General features: G+C 39.3%; 2 protein-coding genes across 2 annotated transcripts; both read right to left on the minus strand.

The window, feature by feature from the left end:
- Positions 1 to 256: 256 nt before the first annotated feature.
- On the minus strand, positions 257 to 3,786 carry gemin7.L (gem nuclear organelle associated protein 7 L homeolog). Its single transcript, XM_018230078.2, has 2 exons — positions 3,636 to 3,786; positions 257 to 914 (listed from the first exon to the last, which is right to left on the minus strand). Exons 1-2 carry the CDS (start codon positions 3,687 to 3,689, stop codon positions 561 to 563), a joined length of 408 nt encoding a protein of 135 aa, XP_018085567.1. The 5' UTR covers positions 3,690 to 3,786; the 3' UTR covers positions 257 to 560.
- A 1,630-nt stretch (positions 3,787 to 5,416) lies between these two features.
- On the minus strand, positions 5,417 to 18,460 carry nkpd1.L (NTPase KAP family P-loop domain containing 1 L homeolog). The gene is made up of 4 exons (XM_018230793.2): positions 18,269 to 18,460; positions 10,675 to 10,746; positions 9,572 to 9,703; positions 5,417 to 8,128 (listed from the first exon to the last, which is right to left on the minus strand). Exons 2-4 carry the CDS (start codon positions 10,685 to 10,687, stop codon positions 6,096 to 6,098), a joined length of 2,178 nt encoding a protein of 725 aa, XP_018086282.2. The 5' UTR covers positions 10,688 to 10,746; positions 18,269 to 18,460; the 3' UTR covers positions 5,417 to 6,095.
- Between the last annotated feature and the right edge of the window lie 3,007 nt (positions 18,461 to 21,467).

Genomic DNA, 21,467 nt, shown 5'->3' on the forward strand with positions numbered 1-21,467 from the left:
TCTCATACATCAAATCCACAGTTGTAAGCAGCGCACACCGGAGTTTAAAAAGTTTGTTTCTTTATCAAAAGATTAAAACCATAGTCGCAAGGATCGACGTTTCGGTCAGGATCTAAGACCGTTATCAAGATCCTGATATATATATATATATATATATATATATATATATATATATATATCACAAAGCAAGGCTGATTAGTATTAGTTTATGGTAGCTCTGAAACCAGTGCAATTAGAATGAAAATTCAATAACCAGTCCTATAGCATCAGTTTATTTGACAGGCAAACCTCATTTTCTGCTTGATAATTTGCACTTATAACAATAAGTTCAGTATATATAATAAAGCATTTCTAGCCATTTTAATTTTTAGGGTTTAGACAAAGATTTAACACCCATGTATAATAATCATACAGGAAGCTCCTGTAACACTTGACAATTGGAGGACTACAAAAATGATAGTTTTTTCACTCATGGACAAAAAGGTGCAATTCACAAATCTTTGCAATACGACCACAGAGACTTGTTTTATTTCACTCAGTGCTTTGTAATTAATAATCCCTTAGACACAGAAAGAGTAGGAAATGATGTCGGGTCCCCGGATAAGTGCCTCCTTCTGCACACCTATAGGAGTCTGTAAGTCAGAGACCTGAAAATTGTGTCCTTCCATGTCACAGGCATTGAAGCGAGTCGCACTGACAGTTACTCGCTGATAAAGTGTGAACGTGACAGGGAGGCCAGCAGCTGCAAGGAGGCTGCGGAGGAAGAGCTGGCGAAGAAAAGAGCGACACTTTTGGTGATCTTTGGGTGGGCAGTGAGCAAGTGCTCTGGGTGAAGAAAGGTCAAAGCCACGGCCAGATGGTGACGGTGGACGTGGGAGGCGCAGTATGGGTACCTGTGGGAGAAGAGGTGGGTCCTGGATGGGAGAAGAAAGAAAATGTAAGAGTACAGATATCTAGAGATGTTGAAAATGGTCTAAAACAATGGGTTGGGAAAGGGCTGTGAGGGCAACAATATTACTATTGTTTCCATGGGGCTCAGTGGTGTGGAGCCCTCCTTCTAACATTTGAATGGAAAAATAATGTACAATTTCCTATATTCCTATAGTTTGTAAAAGCAAGTCTAAATTGCTACAAGGAAACACTATGGAAATACTACAAGGGTGGTGGTGCAGCACTCCTTACGCAACATATTGGTGCAGGGAAAAAAGTTAGCTATTTATTGGCACCTCCCCCCAGTCTATTAATCGTTCCTTGTCCTTTTAAAGGGATGCATAAATGCAGTTTCATCTGCATGTAATATTGCACCTAACATTTAAATATTAAATATATGTACAATTTAAGCCACATCAGAAACACTCTGACCACATCTGCTTATACCACCCCTTTTTCAACTGCTTCAATTTCCCTTTGAGGCCTGTGATTTAGTACTGCCCTGCAAAATTGGGACCATAGGAAGGTATGTCCTTGATCTGCAAATATAAATATTATGTGTTCTAATGTTTCTTTAGAGTAGGCTACTGAGAGCCCAAGTATCCAAATGCTGATTAGACTACATTCCCCATAATTTTTTTTCCTGTACTGGGCTGAAACAAGAAGGAAGTGTGTAATTTGAGATGAGGAAAAAGGGTAAGTCACACAGATGATAGCATTTCTTTACCAGAATAATACATTAAGAGAAGAATCAGCTACAGGCAAGGACACTAAAAGAGAAGCAATTATCTGTAAAACTGCTGTAGGCACAAGTGTAGACAGTGATCCACAACTGTATCCATTATCCAGAAAACTGGATCCATTATCCAAAGAGCTCTGAATTACGGAAAGGCCATCTCCCATAGACCCCATTATAATCAAATATTCCAAATTTGTAAAAATTATTTCCTTCCTTTTTCTCTGTAATAATAAAACAGTACGCTGATTTTGTTTACAATAAGGATTAATTATCTCTTAATTGGAATCAAGTACGAGATAATTAATCCTTATTGTAAACAAAATCAGCGTATTGGGTTTATTTAATGATATATGATTTTCTAGTAAATTTAAAATTATGGAAATATCCATTATTCGGAAAACCCCAGGTCCTGAGCATTCTGCATAATAGGTCCCATACCTGTACAAGCAGAGCTGCCCATTGAGACAGGTGAAACAAGTGAGTGCATCAATTCGGTTTTGTTGACAGAGAACACAACTCCCGGGAAAGAGGACCAGGTACAATGTAGGGAAAAACAAGACACTACATTTTTTAGCTCTCCTCTTGATAAATCATTATTAATTTTTTCCCTTATAGTTAATGTTAATAGTAGTATGCTCTCTCAATCTTTTTTTTCTGCTGCAGTGAGAACCAGAGCGTGGCAGCAGCAATTGGTTGTAGGTGGATAAAATATAAGATAAAACTCCTTGTAGTTAATGCCCTGGCAAGAATTAAAGGGGTCCTTTACCCCAAAACTAATTTTTCTTCTGCATAGTAAAAAAATATAATTTACACTGTCTAGTTCCCATTCATTTAAGGAAATGTAAACATGTACTAGAAATTTATGGAAATGTTTTAAATTCCTTTTTTTTTTTTAAAGATTCCATGATATTAAGAAAATATGTACTGCTAATATGATGCATTTTGAACCAACAACGCTACCGGCTGGTCAGTTTTGTGACAGTGTTTTGGGTAAGGGCATATCTCTCAAGAAAGAAAGAGAATTTTTATGATGTTGCTCTCTTTGGGGAAAACACAAAAAAACTCGGAAACTTTCAATAAATCAACCCTAAACTTTTTAAAGCACATTCCTTCTGTCTTTAAAAGAGTATAATACACTGGCACATTCATGTTTTTCTCACAATATTTCTCCTTTAAAGAGGACCTGTCATGCAGACATTAAAAGCTATAAAATAACTGTTATAAAGTCATTTAAAAATCTGAGCTGTTAATCAAATATTGCCTGCCCCTCCTCGGGCAGACAATTACTTTCACTTTCCATTCAGCGCTTACTAGATGTCACTGCTCTCCCCACATTCCCCCTGTTCTCGTCAACATTTAATTGTGTAGCCAGGGCATGGGGATGGACATCAGGTCCCACATTCTGGTGCACAAACAAGATTCTGAGATGATGCAAGGCTTGTCTTAATAACAGTGTCCACAAAATGGCTCGAGCCTGCTTGTTATAATTATGAGTCCCAGACTGATGGAAACAAGATTCAAATAATTTATACAGTGTAATTAAAGTTCATTTTGTTTGACTAACATCATAAAGTAGGATTTGGAATAATTTTTCTGGGTGATGGGTCCCCTTTAACATCTTGGAATCTTTAGAAAACATGCAAATTACAAAATTGTTTACACTAGCACTCTGGAGAATTGTACATGTAGGTTTACATTCCCTTTAAAGATTTCCATTGGCTTTTATAGTTATGTGTCATGTCTACAGTTGCTGTTGAAAGCAGTATCTGATCTGACTGAGGTTTGCTATGAAAACAGTTGTCAGTTTTCTCCCAGGTCTTCTAATCAGCTTTTGGGTGGACGACCACGTGACCAGCACTGTAAGAAAGCAATGGAATCATGCAGAGAGAGTGCAGGGGAGAGGATGGTGTAGGAAGATGAAAGAGAGGAGCTACAAGGAGTAAGGGAATGGAGATGCACATCTTACGCTTTTCTCCTTCATACTGCGAACATCTGTCTCTTCCTTTACCGCTGCCTTCATTCAATCAATGCAAAGTTTTCCGCGTACAGGTTTGAGCAGAGAATCGGTGCAGTCACAATCACTCCCCCACCGAAAACACAAACTCTGCTGTTTAGTTCCTAGCTGTGGTATTTTATATTACCGCCATCTGCTGGGTAATGTCATAACAACACTACAGTGGAATAGGAAGCTATGTGCAAATTCAAAATACAGATACTTTTTTTTCCATGTTTATTTCTATTTTTTTTTTTTTTGTTTCAATATTTTTTATTGAAGACATTTAGTGTTATAACATTGCATTTTCCCCCCTATCACTATTCCAGATTAAGATATGAAACCATATATTCAAATTTGACATATATTCAAGGTTGAACATCCATTGTCTTGCACATTATGGCAACATTCACATCAGGGATGCCATTGTGATATCACTATGTTTGGGGCAATTGTGATGATTTATACAGTAAAGAAGTCATAAGTAAAAACTGGGGTGAAGGAAAATAAAAATAAAAGGTAAATAAACAGATGGTACCTGCTCTGAGCCAAAGTAATTCTGCTAAACATTGTCTGACCAATTTTTCTGATGAGATCAGTCTTGTCCCCTTCTTAATAAGATAGTGTAGAACGGTTGAATATTTCTATATTTTTTTTTAATTGTTTTTATTGATGTAAGTACAATATATAAATGTAAAGGCAGCCTAGCAAAATAATATTCTTACTTAGGCAATGTAATTGAATGTACAGTGTAGTAAACTTTAACAACTTGTACAGTCGGAGTGGGGAGAAAACTATAAGGGAGAAAAGGGGTTTTCACAACCATCCTTCTGTAGGAAAGCATAGAATGTGGAGCTTGGGTCTGAAGCTGTGACGGGTGAATTTAGGATAATGGCTGAGCAGCTGATTTCAAGCCTTGACATTGTTGTAAACTGGGGGACAAAATTCTCTGAATTGCATCCTCTTTTGGAGGAGTCCCTACCAATGACTGGTCCTGTCAATTGTGTATTACTCAGTAATGGAGCACAGATCCAAGACTCTGGCTCCCACTGTTAATTCTGTCATTCTGTTTTGTCACCTCTATGTATTAATTACAGAACATGCATTGTAGGAGTTTGGGTTTACTTCCACATTGAAATTCTTTCTGACTGATGGGGTCATAGATACCTGACAACCAAATGTCATTTGAAGGGATGGGTCAACTTTATATAAAGGTTATTAGTATAGAACAGCTAATTCCAAGCAACTATTCAATTGCCCTTCATTTTTTATTTTTTTTGCATTACTTGCCTTCTTATTTCCAGCTTTCAAATGAAAACAAATTGCAGATTATCTCAGAATATCACACTCTACATCATACTATAATTTAATTGAAAGGTGAACAACCCCTTTAACATTTTAGATTGGTGTGAGGGAACTAATAGAAAAAGTACACATTCCACACACAAAGGCTCTGAACACAAAACACTTTATTCAAATACAAAAAACAATTAATTTACATAAAAATATTAAGATCTAGTCCTTTGCTCCACTTTTAGGTGTGAATAAAGGGGCTCATTTTTTAAGCAGGCCACCCGGGGCAGAACTCAGGGCCTGCTGGAAGATTGCATTGGGACATGTGAGTGGCCTGCACCCAAATTTGGAAACTACTAGTTCTGTTACTGGTTGCCACAGCCCCTTTGTTAAACAATCACTGTATGTGACTGGTGCAGTGTATAAGCCAGTATTACACTGGCCAAGTAAAGGATATGAAAGACAGGTTAATCCTGGCATCAGTCAGCCAAATGCTAGAGGGGCTGTTACATTCAAGGGCTCAGATCTATATCCTCATTTTTGACTAGAGCAAATAAACTGAAATGTACTGTATCTAGAATACCCTGGCTAACTTTCTTCATTAGCCTTATATAAAACCAAATGCTGCCTCTCAATAGTGGAAGGCTTTTTTTTTTGCTTTGTGTAAGCTTTGGTTTTATTTACTTTTTTTAAATAAACTTGTCTACCCAGAACTCCAACTATACTTCAATGAGCCTTCTTTTTTAATGCCGCTGATCGATCTCTGCAACTCAAATATATAGTAAATAGTAAATCATGTAAATGTAAAAGGAAGCTTATAAATAGTGATCCATTTTAATATGCCTGCACGATATATCTGAAAATGGATTATAGATCATTTGAAACCGCAAAGTTTGTTTTCTGAAAGCAGTAGTTTTAAGACTTTTTTCTGAAGCTCCTCAAACATTTTGCCAGGCTCCTGTTTAATCATTACAAGGTTACATTGGAATATCAGCCATAGTTCCAGAAGTATCTAGGACACTACATTCATATTCAGGCCCAAATCTTATCATAACCTTAAAATGGAGCAATCTGGGGGTATCTAGGAGAGTAAATAAGCATGTTCACCATATCTCATCCTAACTGTCCCTGTGGCTATGATCAAACATCCTGGAGCTGTTCAGTACTTTGAGATTCACCCCATCTCTTTTGAACCTGCAATGCATAACCAGCTTCCTCCTCTACTATGCAGAAAACGGCATCTCTTGACTGCGCCTCCATAGTAGTTGGAGCATTTTCTTTTTTCTGTACTCTTTCAAGTGATGCATCCTCCAAGTCTATCTGAACTTCTGTTTTACATTGTTCTTGCTCCTCATTACCATCTTTTGTACTATTTCTTTTTTTACAGCCTTCTTCCCTATACAAAGCAAATTCTTTTGCATTTTTATTTACATCACTGACTTTGTTTATACTTCCCCTGCACCGACTGCACTCCCTCCCAACCTGTTTTCTGTCCCTATCTTCTTCTTGTACAGCATCAACCTTTCTGACCTCAGGCTCCTTCCAGTCATTCTGAAGATTGTTTATTCCCCTTAGAAGTCCCATTTTATTTTTTATTGAAAAATCCAGATTAACTGTGAACCTCATTAGTCTTCTGGATTCCTCTGCAGTAAAGGGAAAATCTTGTGACAAGAATTTTTGAAAAATTTCTGGGTCTTCATCCAAGTCTAAGAGGTTTTTTAGACCAGTTTTTAAGGAAAAGAGCTCCTTGCTGTTCTCTTTAAAAACATCCCATAATAGGCAGCTGCAGAATGCTTCTTTTGAACCTCTCTGCTCCTTATCCTCTAAACATTGCAGTATCCAACTCAGGCGACAGGGCCACTGATTGCAAAGTACAACCCAAGCAGCTAGATCCTTGGGAGATAAATTGTCCAATGGGATTTTACATAGCATCATTAAGTTAACCATGACTGGAATAGTGTTAACAATCCTTTTCATTTGGCAAATGCTATCAGGAATATATTCATGCAGAACTTCCCTTTCACTGTACAGAGCATAAAATGTCTCCTGAATGCAGCGAAGTGTTTGAAAGTAATTTGTCTGTACTGCTGGTTCTTCTTCCTCTGCTAGCTCTTCTTTAAGCAATTTAACTGTTTCAGCAATACCTGTTTTGGTGACTCGAAGGGCATCATTTCTGCAGGGCCAGTCTATGAGATCTTCTGTCCTCTGAACAGCCTTTCTTAGAATCTGAAGTTTAGTCTTTTTACCCAAAGCTGGTACTGAAAAGGGCAAAGTAACTGTACGGTTAAGGAACATGTAACCATTGTCTGCCATGCCTTTGAGTGAGTTGGCATTCTCTAGGCAGGTAACAATAATACTAGGATCAACCACTAAGATGGAAATAAACGGTGCTCTTCGGTCAGACAGTAGTGTGTTCATAGCATCAAGCACACCTACTACCTTATCTGGTGCACAGAGCTCCAGACTAGTGATCTGAAGAACAACACGGATTTTTTGTTTCTGGAAGATCTCCATGGTCTGGACCATTTGGGTGATCAACTCAACCTCTTTTTTGACCTCATTCATGAAGCCCATCTGGGAACTAAACTTTTGGCTGTTGACTAGACGCTCAATTTTATGCTTCTGACTTATTAGGACACCCTTTATTAACTTATAGAGTGTCATAATAATACCTGAGCCAGATATTAATGTAGCAAGACTTCCAAATACAGTTGTGACCTTATCATCTCCCCCATGGGATGCTGAATTCACAGGCACAGTAAGAAGGAGTAACCCAATGATGAGTAGGAGTAAAACTATCACAAGCTTAATGCAGAAAGACTTCTTAAACTTCCACTCTGCAATGTCAGGTTCAAGACTCCTTCTCGGAGCAGTGCCCAAGACTTTAAAAACAGTGAGTGGGATTGCACCAAAATGTTTCCGGACACGGTCACAGAGAGTGGTTACTAAGCCAGCCCAAAGTCTGTCACTGCCGGCATACTGCCAAGCACTGAAGTTGACAAAAATGAATTCAATACTTTTTCGTTCCAGGTGGTGTTCCGTAATCACAGGGCAGTAGAAAAGAAGGTGCCAGAGCAGGTACATAAAGCCCCATCCCACTGGTTTTCTAGGAGTCTGTCCGGATATTGCCTCCTGCCTTTCTGTTACATACGTTGCCACCTCCCTCATACATTCTGCAAAAGACAGATTAGGATAAATATAACAGCAGGATATAGATCAGATAATGGGAATTGGAGTATATATATTGGTTAGACTTGTTATATTATTAATTGACTACTGACTGTATGTATGTGTTACTGTACTGTATATTATTCTTTCTGATCTCAGCTGGGACACTTTAGCCAAGCTGGGTTAACCTTGGCCTTGCATTGACTTTTGCTGGTGTGAGTGCATTTTTTACCCTCATGAAAAAAATCTCCCTTTTATTTTTTAAAATCGGCCTTTTATTTTTTATTGTTCAACCAAAGGGCTCTATTTTGGTGCTTTTAAATGGCTAGTCCACCTTTCAACTAACTTTTAATATGAATATGATGTAGAAAATGATATTCTGAGGTAATCTGCATTTTCATTTATCATTGTTCACATTTTTTTAAATCAATAAGCTTTTTGTTCAGCAGTTCCTAGCAACCAGCAGTATTTTGAATGATATGGTGGAGAATGAATAAGACTAACCAGAAAGATAAGAAGATTCTAGAGGGTACAGACAATAATGCAAAAACTATATATATATAAAAAAAAAGTTAACATGAGGACCAACTTAAAAGTTTCTAAGAATAATTCAATAATTGTGAACTACCCCTTTAAGGGTTTCTGTGTATTCTGTTATTATTAAAATATAAAATAGTTTTGCATGCCAAACTCAAATCTTTTGTAACAGTTAGAATTTCTCTCCGCTACATTGGCTCTTGCAGAGGATCATGAGTGATGGCTGCCCCATCAGCAAGGAGCACTTCTAGCTATGCAGAACTCTGCAGAAGGACCCTCCTTAGATACCAGCACCCCTCCTTCTGCATAAAAGGAAGACATACATTCATTCACTTTTACACATTTACACACATACATTTACGCACTACACACAATTTGACTTGTTTTGCCTACTTTTGCCCATATTTGCCTACATATCTATACACACAATCAAACAACTTTGTGGGAAACTTTTTTTCTCCTATGGTTTCTCACTTTCCTTATGTTAATCTGTATGTGCAAATAAGGGTTTCAATTTGGTTTGGGATTTGGCCAAATCCTTCAAGAAGGATATAGGATTCCGTTGAAATCCCCAATAAGTGGATTTTGTGCATTCCTAGTTGAATATTTGGAATTGGTATCAGGTTTTCCAAGCTAGCCTAACGATTGCCCCCAGAAAATACCCCTAAATTGAAAGAGTACAAAATATTCAAATATTGCATTGCTGTTTTTAACTGTATGTGTGAAAGGTTAAATATTAAATGAATGTGTATTTATACAGTGTATATGTCTCTCAATATCAGAAAGTGACATCTGGCTTTTATATAGTATTGGGACAAAGCAATAATAAACATGCCCCACCCCCTAAATTTCCCAGCACAAACCCCCTTATATTCCATTATGTTATCCATAAATTAAGTTAGCATACTTACTAGTTATTCGATCTAGAAGCATGTAAACTCGGCTTCCAAATGGGGCATATAAACCAACAGTCACTGGTGTGGAGATTTGGCATAATGACTTGGAGAGGCAGGCACAGTAGATATCATCTTCCCCCAGTTTTCCTGCAGAAAGGAACAACAAGGTTATGCAGAAGATTGGGAGGACCCTGGTCCTGTGACAAAATTACTAACCAACTAACTAACTTAAGCTATACTTAAATAATAATTTAGAGGCAAGCGAGGCAATTTTTATGTCACCTGTCCTATAATTTGCAAATTTGCAGAATTCACTAGCTGTACACATGCTATGGCAAAGTGAATAAGATCACATGACATCGAAGGCACTTCATATAATTACAGAAGAGAGTTAGCATAAGCTGTATTAATCCATATAGGCTCTAAATCAATTCTTGTAGTGTACTGTACTGCATTGCTACAGACACTGCTTAAATATTACAAACAGATCCTTCTGTGTTGCATCATATGAAAAACGTGTTGCAATATGAAAACAGTGTGCACCATTTAGTCAAAATAGCGTTAACAAATCTTAATAGTTTTTCTAATGTAGCCATATTTATTGCATAAGAAAATATAGTTTGTTTTGCCTCCTTACAGTCACAGTGATCTAGTTGTTTGTATGGCAGAATTTTTGGCACCATAACATACTAATTACTAATGAACATGGTAAAGCCTGGTATAATAAGCAAATGTAATTGGATTTTGTAATTTTGCAATATTTTTTCTTAATTCCCCACCTTGTTTAAGCAAATCATACATCAAATCAAAAACAAATATCTATATACATGATAATTAAAGTTATTTTACCATGGAGTACCACTTCAGTTGCTGTGAATTTACTTTTTTGCATACAAAATATAATGTCTGGGTCACCATTCCAGCTATATCTTAGTGTTTTGACTTCTGTTTAACCCTCCTCTTGTTGGCTGACACTAGGGTACACATGATTTATATTTGTTTAGACTCATACAAGCTAGGAAGCACGAAATCAGCACATGGATAAAGGGAAGTGAGAACAAATAGATTTTAACAATAAGACTGATAAGTGACAACATAAAACAAGTAATTCAAAATACCTTTAATGTGCATTGTGACCCACAGTTGTTTCGAAGAGCAGTGACAGTGTTAATTATTTTGACTTTTCATTGCTGCAAAGCAAAAAGTAAATAGATGATTAATTTGATAATATTTGGTATGATATGACCCTACCACGATCTGAAATATGTAGGAGTGGCTGGTAAGCTGATTAAGGGTGGCCACACATATGTGTGTGTGTATATATATATATATATATATATATATATATATATATATATATATATATATATATATATATATATATATATATATAAATATATCTATCTATATATATCTATATATATATATATATAAATATATCTATCTATATATATATATATATATATATATATATAATATTGTAATCACATTGAAAATGTAATGCTTAATCATGGGCAGAAAGAAAAGTTTGTATTCGTTCAATTGTTATTGTCAGATTAAACTATATGTACCAATAGTCAAATAGTTATTAGCCCACTTGTCACCTTGGCTCCCTGTCACGCTTATATGGATGGCCACACCCTGATCCACCTCAGCCAAAGCCAAATTATATTAAACTCTGCCTGCTCCTCAGAAAGCCCTGCCCCATTTGTCACTCATACTTTTCCATCCCCACCTATGCTACTGGACCACAAACTGAAGTAGCTCCTCTATCTCTCGATGCATCTGATATTACTGCTCTTTTTAAGGAAAACTATACCCCTAACAATGTAGGTCTCTATAAAAATATATTACTTAAAACATCTTATATGTAAACCCTGCTTCATCTAAATAAATAATTTCATAAAAATATATTTTTTATTAGTATGTGCCATTGAATAATCCTAAATTAAATAATTACTATTTTAAGTACTAAGGGATGTCCCCTGTGATCATAAAATTCACAGTGCACACAAACAAACTAAGCATGTTAGGTCACAAGAGCCAATTAATGGACAAAGTTTTGTCTTTTACTCCAACACTTCCTGTTACAGTTAGAGCTGCATTATTTCTGGTAAGGTGTTTTCTTAGGGATTACACAGACCATGACAAAATGGTGGCTCACGTGAACAAATGTAAAAGGGCAATATTTACTGATATATATTGTTTTATTTTGTGGGTGTAATTATTTAATTACTTTTTCAGCAGCCCCAGTTTGGAATTTCAGCAGCTATTTGGTTGCTAGGATACAATTTACCCTAGCAATCAGATTGTGATGTGTATGAGAGACTGGGAGTTGAATAGTAGAGGTCCTGAATTGAAGTATATGGAAAATTATTTAAAAGTAACAACAACAGTACAATTATAACCTCAAATAGCAATATTTTTTTCCAGCCGCCATAAGTGACCCCATTCTCAGGTGGCAGGTGGCTCAATGTGTGCCATTTCCAAGGCGAGTATTTACTTTTCATCTTTAATTTTCTGGCTTAAAGAACAATAAAGTAATGCAATGCTTAAGTGATTCACTAGAAGAATTAAAATATGTGGGTGACTACCAGGAAAATACATTTAAGTTTCTGGGCAGGGAGGTTTCTCCTAGTTTAATCTCCCTAGGGCAAAACACTGTACAGCAAAACAATAAATTAGTAGTAACAAACAAGGGGTCACTGCAATAATAAGTAACAATAAGTGCATTATTAGAAATACAATTCACATAAATATGAAATATAACTACAATACAGATTAAGTGATCAGTTACAAGGAGATAAAAGGATGAAGGATCCTACCCCATAGGGCTTACAGTCTAAATGGGAGGGTAATTTACAGACACAATTCAGTTCATTTGTTTTCAGGCTGTGCACCAAAAATAAAGACCTATTTCCATTGTTTTTCCAAACTGTCTCTAGTGTTTCAGTGTAGCAGCTCCGTAATCCAGGTGCAGATTCGGAACTGTTAAAATTTGCAACATTAGTCGATACATTTCTCAGCAGCATCTGTGGAATATTAGCAACTATTGTATCAATTACAACATCTGCCTTTAATGAAACTTGTGGATTTTGCTCAGCAGGGTCAAAGATAAGAACTGTATCAACTAAATCTATCAATGTAGAACAGTTAAAAAGTTGGCGACCCCCTCCCGAGCTGCTTTAGAAAGTGAAAAATGAAACCTTAAACTCCAATATAAGAAAACAGTCACAAAGAGTGCCTGTAGCAAAGCACTGTGGGATAGCTGGTACAGTAGGGCAAGATGGAGAAACAGTTTATAATAATACTGCGCACCCTATGGCAGACTTTTGCCAGGGTATCTGTATGTTGTAGTTGAACAATTTCTATTGATCTTCCCTCACCATCACTAACAACCGCCCTGGACTACTGTGGCAGATACATGCCTACTACTCTCGTGATCCCCAGACAGACTGGGTAGCAGAATGACTCCAATGGCCCCCCTGACTTTTATTTGTTTTATCAGCAGAAAACCAATGTAGAATCAGATTTTAATTATATAACTCCCCATATAAATAAGAGAGATACCTAACTGAGATGAGCAATCCTGCATATTCATTTGTTTTGCAATGTAGTTATTTTTATTATAACATGCACATACCTGTCTGATTATTTTTTATGATTCTTCACTTAACTATCTGTGGTTAAATAATGACTCCCACCAAGTGTCTTATCTTGTATGTCCTTCTTCCTCAGCCTGTGGCCTCAATTAATTTCCAGTAATAACTATGAGCTTCCTGTTTGCTGAATTTATTCCTCTATACCATCTCACATCTAAAATATATATTCAGGTGTATGTTTTTAATATTTCCTGTTACAGATTTCCTGTGGGAAACCACATGGAATCAATAATAAAACCACAGATAATTAACTGCAGAATAAAAGAAGACAAGATAACCTGACTGGTATGTTCAGGTCACTATAAAAATATCAGATGACAACCCAAGCCAGCCTGTGTGACATTAAGTCATTAATCAGTCATGCTTATTTTGGCAGATTGCACACGAGAATTCCCTCCCCTGGCCTTGCGGGTACCTGTGAAATTTCAAGAAGCACTGATGCTAGCATGTGGCCCTTAGAACCTGCGTAATGCTAGAAATTATCAGCTGGAGCTGAATCTGGAGCTGTGGCATGTTGTTTAGGGTGGCGGGAAAAAGAATCCATATATCTCCACCTCTCATATGATTAGAAATCTGCCACCCCCAAACCTTCTAATTGTTAATACCATTGTTCTTATTTTCATCTAATAGGTTTTGTCTCTATTAATGCCCTTACAGTAACATGTAATTTGTAATGTAATTGTTATTTCAGTAAATTCCAAACAAATCTCATGACATGCCCAAGCTAATAATTACATCATTCTCTAATGTTTGCATCTTGTCTGACTGGTTGGAAAGATATTGTAATAAAATAGTTATAGATTGCTTATTAGAGGAGCTGAGGAGGCACAGGATACATAATAAAATATAGATTCAAACCCAAACACCATCCAACATGATACCCAGGTTTAGCTTCCACTGATAGTGGAACCCTTTCAGTGCTTTCCAACTGGCAGCCTGCGGGCCACACATTAAAGTCTGCCAGCTGTGTCTGCTAACCATGTGTAGGCTTGTAAAGGTATCACTGCAGATATTAACTGGCCCCTGCATTATTTAAACCTTAAATTCAGACTGTACTCCCATGTATTGTCCACACATGTAATACCCCTGCATTGTTCACACTTGTGACACCTCTATTGTTCCCACCCTAAAGCCCTGTTCATACCTCAGTCCCAAACGGAAACTGCCTACTTTGTTAATTTGTTCACACTCATACAAACTGCTGAAGGGACACCAGCACCGTGTCACTGTATGTAGTATATCTTAGATGGATAGTTTCCCTGTCTCCTGCTCTGTTCTGCTTCCCTATGCTCCCTGTGTGTGCCATACTCTGCCTGTGTGTGCAGAACTCTGCCTGCACTATGCTCCCTGTGTGTGCCATACTCTGCCTGCCCTAGGCTCCCTGTGTGTGCCATACTCTGCCTGTCCTATTCTCCTTGTGTGTGCCGTACTCTTCCTGCCCTATGCTCCCTGTGTGTGCCATACTCTGCCTGTATGTATATGCAAATCCCTGGCAAGGGTTTCCAGACTGCTTTGCGCCCAACCCACAAGGTTAAATAAGGTGGTTGAATCACACACAATATTGACTACTCTCTGTTCTACCTGCCCTATGCTCCTTGGGTGTGTCATACTCTGCCTGTGCGTGCCCTGCTCTGCCTGTGGAACATAAGCCTGGTATTTGTTCTGGGGGTTTGTTAGCATTTTAAAATTATTAAAATTATTGTTAGGGGGCCCTAAGGTGTTTAATCATGTACTGCAGGGGGAGGAGTCAGGCGGGGGGGGCTAAGGCCCACTGGGGCTTTTGTCGAAGGGCCCTCTCTGAGCCCCTGTGGCAAAGCCTTGCACACTCCTACCTTTCTTCTTTCGGCGATCAGGCAGGAGAGGGGGTTGGGGGAAGCAGTGGCAGATTCGAGCTGGGACCGGGTCTGGGCCCACTGGGTTTTCTCTCAGTGTCCCGTCGGCCCAGTCTAACTCGAGGGGGGGTGCTATCTAGACTATCTCAGACTATCTAGACTCAGTGCCCATTCTGAAACTGTCCCCTCTCCTTGCCATGTACAGTGGATGCCATGGATGCAGTCAAAGAGGCTATAGCCTTTGTTTCATCCAACAAACACCAGGTCCTGACAGTCTCCAGTTTGACTGGTATAAGCAGGGGAATAACTACAGAGGAAGCAGGGGGCCCAGGAAGAGGGGGGCCTGCACTGTTGGGTCTACTTCCTCTATAGCTAACAAGAAATCCCCCCTTTATCCACCCGCCCTCTTACCTGTGACAGGGAGGCAGAGTGCGTCTGCAAAGTGTGGAGGGTGGGTGGGGTATGTGCAGGGTCCGGGCGGTGAGTGGGTGGGTTCCAGGCAGAGAGTGGGCGGGGTGTGGCAAGGAAGTGGGAAGAGCCGGGAAGTGGGCAGGTGTGCACTGGGCCCCTCTGAAGATTTTTTGGCAAGGGGCACGGAGTACTCTTGTTACGCCACTAGGTATAAGGCCTAATGAACATTTTTCTCCCTGACTCCATAAAACCCTCCTGAGTGCTACTGGACTTTACCAAGTTCCCCCTTAATTTATAATAATGCACTTACCATGAAAAAAGGCAAATATTACATTTCACTCATCAATACTGACACCAAGGTACTTGCAAAAATCCTGGCCAAAAGAAACTAGTAATTAAGAATCGATTAACCTTGATCAAACTGGCTTCATGCCAAATATACCTACTAACATAAATATCCGCAGGTAGTTGACTAATATACTCATGGACCATATAAACAGAGGCTCTCAAGTTGTAGTCTTAATAAACACAGTCTGTAAATATGTTGAATGGTCTAACCTTTGGAATGTTATGAGAAAATTTACACTGGGCATACAATTCATAAAATGGGTATGCTTACTGTACAAATCACCCTCAACAAGATTAAGAGTAATAGATACATCACACCAGAACTCAGCTTTCTAGGGGTACTTAAGAGTGCCTATTCTCATGCCTCCTTTTTGCCCTAGCTATAGAGCCCCTTGCCATCCAAATATGACACAAGGGCTCTGACTGATGGGTGGCATTGTTGAACACATATCATTACACACAGGTAATGTCCTAAATACCCCAGGCATATCCCTTTAAGCTGTTTTTCATGTAGTAGGCAACTTCAGAATTTTCTAGGTAGACAATAGGGAAAACTCTACATATTCCCTGTAAACAATGACATTGATACATTCATTACATTTCCTTCAACAGCTTTGAATGGAGCGGAATCATTTAAATATTTAGGAACCATTTATAGCAACCTAAATGCTTATCTTCCTAGCAATCTCTACTTCAAACTACAGGATATAAAGTAGAAATTATTGATATGGGCCAAACTACCTGATTACCTCTGGAGTGGAATTAATTTGCTAAAAATATTTTCCCCCCACATTATATACACACTTGTATATATTTCATAATTCCCATGTCCATATTAACATACCTACTTTATCACATTAGACATGGCACTTACAGTCCTCCTCTGGGCAAACAAACCCTCAAGGCTCACCAGGACCAATTTTAGGGCACCAATTATTGCAGGAAGCCTGGAATGCTTTCCGATTGGCCAGAGACCAAATTAGACACTCACAAACTCAAGATGTACTTGTCTTATGTCTTTAATTCACAGTTCCAAGGGACCACTATATCTCTTAAATACCCCAGGACAAATTTCACCCTGAGAGGTGCCTCCTCCAAAAAACAAAATACCACTAATTACTCACTTTTAACTATAAAATCCCAATTTATTGCTGCTAGTACAACGTAGCAAAGGGACTTGCTGGTGATAGATGGTGCTTATTTGGATGAAGCAACTGATAAAAATATGACTAGTTGGTGTCAACTAGAGATAGACTAGTACAATTCATGTTCATACATGGGTTACAACCCCTTATCTTATTTTGCATGGCCCTGAAGCAAACTACCTCCATTCCATATTGCAATGCCCAATGAGAGAGACATTGAGAAAGACCTTTTGGGCAAAGCTACTAGCATGTATACAGGGCAATATACCCCTGCCTAACATACTTTTACCCAAGGTTTGTCTGATTGGAATTGTGGATGATCTGATCCCAAAGAATGAAACCAGAATCCTCTGGCACTATCTTGCTATATCCCAGGAAATATATTCTGATTCACTGGATGGCACAGTCCCCCAGCACTTACCTAATGACAGAATCTGATCAGATCCTTACTCCTCTTAATAGGCACCCCAGGGGCTGCTCCTAAAAATATGATAAGATCTGAAGGGATTGGATTAAGGCTACCTCCAAAAGAGTATGATACCTACTCCTCCCACTGGCTCTGATTTCCTCACTATTGCGAAAATGAGAATTTAATATAAGCTTCCTCATACTGAAGTAAGAAACTTTCTAAATACAATCAATTAAAAATTATGCGTTGTTTCTAATACAACCTAGTAGATGTATTAGAGCTCACTGAAATGACTAATTCCAGTAAAAACAAATCTAACAAAATAACTGCCTTTTGCACAAATTCTGCATGTAGAGAGACAGGATTTCTGGTGATTTTAATAGAGTGAGCTCTAATACATCTTCTAAGCAAAAGGAGCCCCCCTATAAGATAAATTGGATTTAAATGTTAATGAATATCTGACACCCAACTGCTGCATGAAGACAAAATTAAGAGAAACAGATGCTGAGAGAGGAACAGTGAATATAAACTTGATTATTTCAGAAACAATGCTGAATTTTTAATTGATTTTAGAAAGTTTCTTATTTCAGTATGCTGAAGCTAATATTACATTTTTCATTTTCGCAATAGTTCCCCTTTAAAGAGGGCTACCAGTCCTAACTCTAATATCTGTATATCTTGACTAAAGCTGATTTGGAAGTACTAGATTAGACTCCCTATGATTGAGAGAGTGAGTGAGGCTCCAATATACTGTTTGAAAAAGCCTGTTTATCTGTGCCCCCCTCAGTATTAATTACACACCCATTGCAACTCAGTTTCTGCCGATAACATTCCATAAATTAAATCAAGCATGTAAAGTGCTATGCAAGGCCCAAGACAGATAAGCTATAAACTGGACTACTTACCATTTAACTTATGTTCAAGATGTTTACTTTCCATGTGCCACTGATGCTTACTGACTGACGCTACCAACCTATGTGAGGAGTAGGTGACTGCCAGTCTGCCATCCGAAGTGTTTTAATTCCAGAATATCTATCTTCCAAATTGTGTGTCTTTTATAAATGACGACTCATAGCAAAGCCATGCCCATCTTTTAATATCTCTCCACCCTATGACTTTACTAGTATCTGTAAGCGGTTAAGCAGGTTTGGCCTGACTCAACACCCACTGAGATTGAGATTTTCTTATGGTTATATTACATTAGTGATACGTCAATATTTGTAGCACTACTGACTTCATGTAATGTTGCAGATATGTCATATTGACTTATATGGTAGACAACCCCTTCGACGCATTGTTGTCTCACTGAAAAAGAGAGGGATTACTGTCAGGGCCCGAAGGCTCCGTTGTAGTGAGGACCAAGGAGGAGACACAACACCAAGTTCGCAGTACAAAAAGGGTTTATCAGAAGAATAGTCGTAATCAGGCAAATGGTCAATACAGGCGGCAAGAATCAGAATCGATGAAACAGGCAAGAAGTCGGTACACGGTAAACAAGAAGAATCAAGAAATCACACCCAGGAACTATACGAAATAGACCTATAATTGGGCAAGGACAGAAAGGGAACATGGGAATAAATAGTCCAAAGTTGGCGCCAAAACTTGACGCCGTGACGTCATGACGCTGACGCCGGCGTCCTCACGTTGACGTCCTGACGCCGACGCACGTTTTGACGCCGGCGTCCATTCCGTCGCCGGCGCCCAATCCTGGGGCAACACGTTTCCGTCGCAGGCATATCACAACCAGGAAGAGCCGCATGGTGGAGCAGGAAGTCGCCATCTTGGACGTTTCGTGAGGTGAGTTCTTTATTTTCCATTACAGTACCCCCCTCCTTAGGGGGGACCTCAGGACCACCGAGGCTAGGAGAAGAAGGGAAAAGTCTGTGAAACTTACGGACCAGGATGGGTGCATGAACGTCCGAGCTTTTCACCCAGGAACACTCTTCTGGACCGAACCCCTTCCATTCGATAAGATATTGAAGAGAGCCCCGGGAAATACGAGAGTCTAAAATCCTTTTGACCTCAAATTCCTTGTGATCTTCAACCAAAACAGGAGCTGGAGAAGAAGAAGAAGAAGAAGAGCAAGACATGGCAGGTTTAAGCAGGGAAACATGAAAAACATTAGGTATCCGCATCTCAGGAGGAAGTTGAAGGCGAACAGCCACAGGGTTGATGATTTCGATGATAGGGAAGGGGCCGATGAATTTAGGACCAAGCTTGGGTGTCGGAATCTTGAGACGGATGTTGCGTGTAGAAAGAAAGACTTTATCACCAAGACTGTAAGGAGGAGAAGAAATCCTTCTATTATCGGCAAACCTCTTCTGCACCAGGGAACTCTTGTCCAAGTTTGCGGCAGTAGCGTGCCAAATAGCTAACATGTGGGCAGCTTGGTCATTGGCCGCCGGTACATTGGTAAGAAGAAAGTCTTGGGAGAAGGCCAAAGGATTGAGACCATAAACGCAGAAAAAAGGAGACTTTTGGGAAGAGGAATGCAGAGCGTTGTTGTGGGCAAATTCCGCCCAGGGGAGAAGATCCGACCAATCATCCTGACACAGGGACACGTGGCAACGAAGAAACTGCTCCAAAGCCTGATTGACCCGTTCTGCGGCTCCATTGGACTGTGGGTGGTAGGCTGAAGAAAATTGAAGGGAGATGTTAAGGGCTTTGCAAAGAGATCTCCAGAACTTGGAAATAAACTGGGAACCCTGATCAGACACAATTTCAGCAGGAAACCCATGGAGACGAAATATATGTTTGATAAAAAGTTCAGAGAGTTCGTGAGCAGAAGGCAATTTCCACAGTGGCGTGAAGTGAGCCATTTTGCTAAATCTGTCGATCACCACCCAGATGACAGTGTGACCAGACGAAACAGGAAGATCGACAATGAAGTCCATCGCCAAGTGAGTCCAAGGTCCGGATGGAATGGGAAGTGGCAGGAGTAAACCCTTAGGGGGAGAATGTCCGGACTTGGAAACAGCACAGGTGGAACAGGACAAGACGAAATCTTTGACATCTTTCCTAAGGGTCGGCCACCAGACCAAACGAGATAGGAGCTCAGTTGTTTTCTTAATCCCAGGATGACCAGCCTGTTTGGAACTGTGGGATTGAGATAAAATAGCGTGCCGAAATTCCGGAGGGACAAAAGCAACACCAAGAGGAGTCTCTTCCGGAGCCGAAGACTGAGCCGAAAGTAACTGGGAGGCACAAGAGGGAAACAAGGCAGCAATAATCTTGGTAGAGGGCACAATGGGTACAGGAACTTCAGGGCAGGTATCTTCAGGGGCGAAACTTCTGGAAAGAGCGTCAGCCTTTCTGTTTCTGGAACCTGGATGAAAGGTGATTATAAAATTAAAACGAGAAAAGAAGAGTGCCCACCTGGCTTGCCGGGGATTGAGGCGTTTGAGGGTTTGAATGAATTCAAGGTTCTTGTGGTCGGTGAAGATTGTCACTGGAGTAGAGGAACCTTCAAGCAAATGTCTCCATTCTTCCAAGGCCAACTTAACAGCAAGTAGTTCCCGATTGCCTACATCATAGTTCTGTTCTGGGGAAGAAAATTTTTTAGAGAAAAAGGCACAAGGGTGGAGTTTACCATCGGAAGAAGATCTTTGAGATAGGACTGCTCCAGCTCCCACATCAGAGGCATCAACTTCAATGAAGAAAGGTTGGAGAGGTTCAGGGTGTCGAAGAATTGGAGCAGAAGAAAAGGCTTCCTTGAGGGTCTTGAATGCTTCGAGAGCTTGTGGAGGCCAGTGCTGAGGTTTGTTCCCTTTACGGATCAGGGCAAGGATTGGATGGATCTTGGAAGAAAAGTTTTTGATAAATTGTCTATAATAGTTGTCGAAGCCAATGAATCTTTGAACTGCCTTGACACTGGTAGGAAGGGGCCAATCCAAAATTGCAGAGACTTTGGCGGGATCCATCTTGAAACCTTGAGGAGAAATGATGTAGCCAAGAAAAGGAATGGAAGAAACTTCGAAGGTGCATTTTTCTAATTTGGCAAAAAGATTGTTTTTCCTCAACCTGGAAAGAACTTCACGAACTTGGCAACGATGAACAGAAAGGTCTTTGGAAAAAATAAGAATGTCGTCTAAGTATACGACCACA

The sequence above is a fragment of the Xenopus laevis genome, chromosome 8L (genome assembly GCF_017654675.1).
Source record: "Xenopus laevis strain J_2021 chromosome 8L, Xenopus_laevis_v10.1, whole genome shotgun sequence".
NCBI classification, from domain to species: domain Eukaryota; kingdom Metazoa; phylum Chordata; class Amphibia; order Anura; family Pipidae; genus Xenopus; species Xenopus laevis.